Source organism: Bactrocera tryoni, chromosome 5 (assembly GCF_016617805.1).
Source record: "Bactrocera tryoni isolate S06 chromosome 5, CSIRO_BtryS06_freeze2, whole genome shotgun sequence".
In the NCBI taxonomy this organism is placed as follows: Eukaryota; Metazoa; Arthropoda; class Insecta; order Diptera; family Tephritidae; genus Bactrocera; species Bactrocera tryoni.
This window is the reverse complement of record NC_052503.1, coordinates 2,993,966-3,001,425: the sequence shown is the minus strand read 5'-3', so window position 1 is coordinate 3,001,425 and position 7,460 is coordinate 2,993,966. Positions and strand designations below refer to the sequence as shown.

Below are 7,460 nucleotides of genomic sequence, written 5' to 3'. Positions count from 1 at the left end.
TAAGAAAAAATAACTTTCGAAAGAAAAGGAATTAAATGTTTGTTTTATAAGAAAAAAAGTTTGAATAAAAGAAATTTTAAATACATGGAATGAAAATAAAACTTTTTGAACAAAAAAAATTTTTTGATTGAAAAAATAACTTTTTGAAACAAGAAAAAATTTATTTTAAATAAAACCTTTTTGAATAAACAAAATTTAAATGAAAAAAAAAATTAAATAGCAGTTTGAATTTTTGAACATAAAAAATAATTGTGAATGAAAAAACAATTTTAAACGAAATCAAAAAAATGTTGGATTGAAAATAATTATTTTTGAAAAAAAAGAATGAAAAAAATTTGAATATAGAATTTTTTTAATTGCAATAAAAAATTTCTAAATTTATTTCATTCAAAATGAGAAAGAAAATTAGAAAAAAAGAATTGTTAAAAAATTACTTCCACGCTATTGTTTTTAATAACGTAAGTATGCAAAATTCTATTGTCTCCGAAAGTTTTAATTGGTTTTATATTAATTATTTTTTATGCAGAATATACGTGAACATAAAAAAGTAAAAAATGTGAATAACTGTATTTATTCAAAACCATATTATTTAATGCTCGCAGTATGTACAGTTATTAATATAATGGGATTTATTTATAGCATTAAAATGAAAACGGAAGAAAAAAAGCTTTTAAATACGAATTCAAATCGAAAAGTCCCAATAAAAGTTTTTAATTAAGAAAATAATAAAAATTAGTCGAGAAATAACTCTACAGCCAATTTTGAGAATATTGCAATAAATTTTCTTATTGCCTCTACAGCTTTCCGTGTGATTTCGTGTAATTTCTTCAGTTTTCAATACTTTTCCGTTGGTCTGCTAGTTTCTCGTCTCTGCTCGTTTCCAATGCATTACATAATAATTATATAATATGTATGACTATATTTTCCTTAAATTGCTATATAATATTTCTGAATTTTATAAATACAAAACAATAAAAACTATTGAAATATTTACAATTTCACACATGGCACAAGTCTACGCATGTGTGTGTGTGTGTATGCATTAAGAGACATTAAAAATCTATGATGATTCGAAAAATACAATTACAATTTCAGTTTTCGTTTACACTTACATGGCTAAAGTAGTTACACAGAAAAGGAAATAAATATCATAACTAGCAGTATGAAGGTTTAACTATATGTATGTATGTATGTATGTATGTAACTACATGAATACGTTTGTATGTGTCTATAGTACATGCAATGAAGTAATCTCACACACATTGATGTGCTTTTATTTATATATGCTTGTATGTATGTGTGCAATTAGTTGCTAGTAGTACCAATCAACTGTAAATACAATAAAAACTTCCACAATTTGTCGTTAGTCGTTAACAGAAGGAAAATTCGTAATTTACTTAATAATTAGTTGAAATGCTTTTTCGTAGTGTTGTTGTAATAAAAATAAATCATTCACTCGTTTGTAAGTAGTTGGAGATTTGGCTTTTGATGTTTACAATTTTAAAAATTCAAATTTAGTTGCGCGATTTGCTTTCACAATTTCACTGGTTGCGTTGGTGATGATGGTGTAAATGTTGGCGTCGCAGCCAATGCGCCTTTCGGGCGCGCTGCCTCGGCGCATGTGTGCGTGAGTCAATTTTTCAAGTTAGCACCTCTTGCAGGTGACGCGCGTATGCCTCCGCCGTATGGAACTCGGGTTCGCTGGAAGAGAGATGGAGAGGAGTGAGTTTTTCGCTGAAAGATTTAGGTGTTTTATGACTGAAAATTTTAATATTTTATGGGGAAACTTTCGAATTCTTTTTTAAAAATACATATGATGAATTTATATTATAATTCCATACTCATTCAAATCTATAATTACATTCATATAAAATTCACATACACATATATGTAATTTCTTATTCAATCGAGAATACGCGATAAGACTCTGCTTTCACGGAAAGTTTTTATTTAAATAATTAACTTCAAGGTGAAGAGGGTGTATTAGGTTTGCCTCGAAGCTTGTAACATCCAGAAGAACAATATAGTACATCGGAACTGCCGACATCAGACAACTATAGCATATATGTACATCTGTGCCTGCCTTACAAACTGACCCATCAAAATTAGGTCCTTGTATGAATAACTTCTCTATTTGACGAGATATATTCAAAAAATTTGGCGGGAGTTGGCGGGGGCAATGTTGTAATCTCCGAAGGACTTGCTCAGATCGGACCATTATATGATATAGCTGCCATACAATGGGAACAATAAAAATGAAGTCTTTGTACAGAATTTATTTTTTTGAAAAGGTGTCTTCATAAAATTTTACAGAGACTATTTTCCAAGACAACAATACAATCTCCGAAGAACTTGCTCAGATCGGATGACCAAAGCATATAACTATCATACAAATAGGTTTCGAAACAAATTCGAATAGAACAATCATAGGGATATAATTAGAAAGGTATACATATATGTACATATGAGCTGTAAGTACATATATTTACTGTACTTCATTTGTAATTGTGAGATATGGGCGCGCGAATACTTACTACATACAAATGTAAGCTTTGTTCTACCGATAGCGGTTCGAATGAGCGCGTATTCAAATATTTCCAATTCACTACGAATCAAACACACAACAACATGCATACACTGGGGCCAAAGATCATCATCAGCCATAGCAACATGCAGACACACACACAGTGGCACATACTGTATGTGCATATTCCATACATTTGCCTTCTCCCTTGGGCTGCTTGCGCGTCTGTGTTGCGTTGATTGTACGCTATTGTCATTTTGGTGATTTCGCTGCGTTAATCCCCAAACGCAATTTCGTTTTTCACACTCCCATTGTTGCGGCAGCTATAGCGCTAACAATACACGTATGTGCTTATAATTACACACACACTTACACATACATATATATACTCAAATCTACATTTAGCAGCATCTAAGCATTAACGAATGTGTGCGTGTGTGGTTGTGGTCGCTGCTTACCTGTCGCTGAGATCGCGTTTTCGCCTTCTGTCCTGCGACAACGCCTCCACACAGAGCACAATTAATTTGCTATCGCAAGTTTGTCGCTCCTGGTCGAGCAGTTTGTTCCCCAGCAAATTACTTGCATAACCGAATTTATCTATGGAACTCGAGTGCCAAGCGTCGCAATATGTGTCAATCGAACGCTCACCGTTGGGTAGTGAACCGTGCCAAACGTGCTTTTGTGGCCTGTTAATGAAAAACGAAGCAGAAAAAACGCATTACATAAAGTTCAAGTGAGCGAAATTAAATATTTATGCAATAACTGGGATGTGTGCCCACTTGCACATATACATATTAGTAAAATTACACTTTGGTGAAATTGAAAATAAATTGGCCTTTACTTGACAATAATATTAACTCTGTAAATTTATATATGTGTCTGAATATAATTTAATATAAAAGTGTGGTTAAATAGAGGTTATATTGCAGACAGTTTTGTTTGAAGAGCGGGGTTAAATGGAAGGTGTAAAGACTTGGTGTACGTTTTGATTATATTTCCAATTTTCTGTTCTGTTTATCTGTTTATGACCCATAGCCAATTGGGAGTCCTATTGTTTCATATGAACTTATGTTTATAAAAAACATGTTTTTTGCGATTCCAAAAAATTGCTGATATTAAAGTAAACTTTCAGGCATCATTGGGACGTCCAGAATCCATAATAAATCTACTAAGTCGAATGATTTATATCCAAATAATTTCCCTGAATGCCTAAATAAGTGAGAGCTGACGCGTTATGACCACAGTCCCCTAAAAAAAGGATGGTTCAGGAGCAAGTAGATTTCAATTGGAATAAGTCAGAATCTCGAAATCTGAAAGATGAGTTTTCGGAGCGTTCGAAGCTCACCTGATATCCGGCTACTCACTAACCTGCAACCTTAACACCGTCGTGGAGAAGTTCGCGGGAAATAAAAATTTAATTATTGGAAGACCCTTTTATATGTATATTGTATGTATATATGTATATACAACTATAAATGATCAGTATGCGAGCTGAGTCCGTATATACGCGAACTATGTCCTCAGTTAGTTAGACATGGAAATTTTGCACACGCCCTTTTCTCCCCAAGAAGCTGCTCATTTGTCCGAACTTGATAACGGACCACTATAACATATAGCTGCCATACACACTGAACGAACAAAATCAAGTGCTTGTTATGGAAAACTTTTTAGTTTGAGAAAATACCAGAATGAAAGTTGGTATAGATTATTGTTTGAGGCAATGGAGCAATCTCAGAAGACATTTTTCAGATCGGAAAACTGCAAGGAATATTTTGTGAAGGTGCAAACGAAGTTAACGATTTTTCTTGTTCAAATAAATTTTGAGGTTATATGAAAAATGTGTAACACACAGATCTCTTTATTACCTACAATCATAAGGCAAGACTTCTTTTCAAAGGACTATTTAAATTTGCAGGAAATCGAGAAAAATATTTTTCGCCCTTAAAAACAAAATTAACTTTTCTCTAACCTTCTATTTGAGGTAAAAATTTGTTTATCCTCCCTTTCCAATGGGTTTTAACCTACTTTTTCCATTTTCTACCATTTATCAAGCTTTCGCGTTGGCCTATAATAGACATATGGTGATCAATGTTCACACGGACATAAAGAAGGTAGCATAAATTTAGAAATTTTCTTTTAACTATTTAGATTGCGATGGCAGTTTAAATGGACTAGTCCGAGTCAAATTTGATCAGATAGCATTATATTGATGCCCAAAAGTATACTTTAATAACTAAATTTTATGGATTTTTACTTACTTTTTTTAACTGTAAAAACTCTTGTAATTTCATTCATAAATTGGCTCCAAACACACAAAAAATATATTTATTCTATTTTTAAACAAATTAAGCAATTTTACATTTTTCTCAACCATTTTTAGTTTTTTCTCTTTTCAGGCTCAAACAAATATTGATCAAAAGATGTATGTACATACATATGTATACTTCTTTTCCTTTAGTCATATTAAGCGTTGAAATGTTAAATTAATCAATTATGTAATTTCGATGCTAACATACTCTCAGGCTGGCAACTATTCTGTTTGCTTGTATTTAGAGTGACTGATAAGCTCAAGTTGGGGCAAATTGACAAAATGAGTATGTTTGCCTCACCACTTGGTTACTCGGACATCAAGATATTACTTTAATGAATTTACTCGAGCTCATGCACACATGTATACTCGTATGTACACTCATAAAGACATACATATCTACACACTCATTCATTCGCTTTGTATCCACATATAAGGCAGTTTGTAACTGTACATTTTCGTCTCTAATAAATAATGCAAAATGTTGAATGCCACATATGTATGTAAATATGAACCGATGTCGCCTGCATCGTATATTAATAATATGTTTATGGCTTTTACGGAGATAACTGTGCATATATGTTAGTATGTAGGTGATACTTAATGGAACCTGAATGTATATTAACCCACCAGCATTTAAGCTAGTATGAAGGTCTAATAGGAGGTTTAAAGATATGTGTTTGTTTGTGTGTATGCATTCTAGAGCTTTAGAGTTCAATGAGATTATTAACACAGCCAACTGCATACAAATGGTAAGGATATCTCTTCCTTTTGTGGTACGGTAGTACACCTCAATAGTATCTATATAAATTATTCCGGGACTTCGTAATATTTAAATATCTACAAGTTCCGTAAACAAGCCATGTGACTGACAAAGCATGTGACCTTTGACTCTGCCAGTGCTTTTCATAGAATGTGCCTTAGTGCTTGTGAGCGCAAGAATGTGTGCGTTTTTGCTCATATTGCTGGTTGGGCTCACGCAAGCTGAGGCCAGTGTCGCCCAGGTCATTAAGATATTTTGATAACATTGCGTCTTGTAATTGAAAATACGTACGCATATATATAATTAGTGCTTGTCTATACGCTACGAGCACTAATACTCAGTTACTTACTAGACAGTCAAGTTGTAAAGGGTGTCTGTAGAGGACGATCGTTGTAGAAATTGCAAAAAAAATTTTAATAATGGAGGCAGTTCAAACTGCTGCTAAATCTTATAGCTTATTAAGTCTTATCTGTAATAAGCGGCCTGTCCTAGTGGAATACCCTTTTATATACAGTTATATTTCTTATGAAGCCTTATATGCAAATACAACTAAATTTCTCAATTAGTCTCTACGCCGCTTTTGTAATGATTTCAATGATTTTGTAGAACTTTTTGATGCACTTGTGTTCCCAAGTATTGTCACATATTCCAAAGAGATGCAAGCAGTTATAATTATTTTGGCCACAATGATTTTATGTGGAATTTATGGCTGAAATGCATTGCTCAAGAGCTCAAGATATACATACACACACAATCATACACACGTGTGTATGTAAACACTTGCAGATTATGGTGAATTAATGAGATTTCGAGATGCACTCAAGCATTGACTTATAATGGCTACACTATGTAATTTTCGATTAAGAAAGGTTTATCATCCACTTTGTTTCCACTATTGGTACCGCATTAAATATTTTTGGTTTTTATAGAGTTTGCATCCATTATAACGGAAAATTTTTGCCAGCCCAGCCACTGTGTGTGGATTTGCTGAATTATTTAGACTTAGTCATCGTGTTCGTACAGCTCATGGTTCTGTTTTGTGCAGTCGTGTTTTTTTGAGATCGGATCTCAGCTTAAATTGTAGGAAGTCATATGATAATATGAAGATGGACGACATGATATCCTTATAAAGTGGTAATTTTGTTCGTCGGGAGATAACTTTACTTTTCAACTGATCATTGAGTCCAAATAATGTAGTATATGTTAGCATGGCAGATCCTATAAGGTCTAATCTATTATTTTTCCAATAGATGGAAACATACTATATATTGTAATCTATATCTCGTATATACAGCGCCATATGGTATTAGGTAGATACGATTTCGAACTAAGAAACTTTTCATACGGTTTTGTGAAGCAATAATGCTTAGCGTTGATTCTGTACCAGCTGATTCCCGTCATCATGTAAACACCTTTTTGATTGCCCAGCAATGGTTCACTTACGATAACATCAAGCGAAAAAGTTCGTGGTCGAATCGCGGGAGCACAACAAAGACAACCTTTGCAAATTTCATGCAAAAATAAAGTATTCCGTTTTACCAAACCTTACACTTTGGATTTGAAGATTGATATTGTTTTTGTTGTTTTTACTCACATACCACCTAATCCAAATAAAGTATATCTTATCTCATCATCAAATTAAATCGAAATAAACGAGTTGTTTTATCATTGAAAACCATTTAGGTATCCGTAAGCAAAATTAAAAAAAAATCATTTCATAGAAAAATATTTGCAAATTATCATTTAAAACACATAAGCCCATCGAGATCGCTGGAACAGCATAAATCATGTGTTTAAGATGTTGATAAAGAAAAATAAAAATCTGAAGTCACTTCACCACAAATATGAAATGTCTCAAAAAGAGC

General features: G+C 32.9%; 1 protein-coding gene across 3 annotated transcripts in view; it reads right to left on the bottom strand.

Annotated features, from left to right (window-relative positions):
• Positions 1-1,218: 1,218 nt before the first annotated feature.
• Positions 1,219-7,460, bottom strand: part of LOC120777208 (collagen alpha-2(IX) chain) — a 379,148-nt gene continuing 372,906 nt past the window's right edge. For all 3 annotated transcript variants that reach the window (XM_040108383.1, XM_040108384.1, XM_040108385.1), the window contains 2 exons: positions 2,983-3,210; positions 1,219-1,701 (listed from right to left, as the gene is read on the bottom strand). In XM_040108383.1, the coding sequence (XP_039964317.1) occupies positions 1,641-1,701; positions 2,983-3,210 (289 nt within the window). In that variant the 3' untranslated portion in view covers positions 1,219-1,640. The remainder of the gene's footprint in view (positions 1,702-2,982; positions 3,211-7,460) is intronic.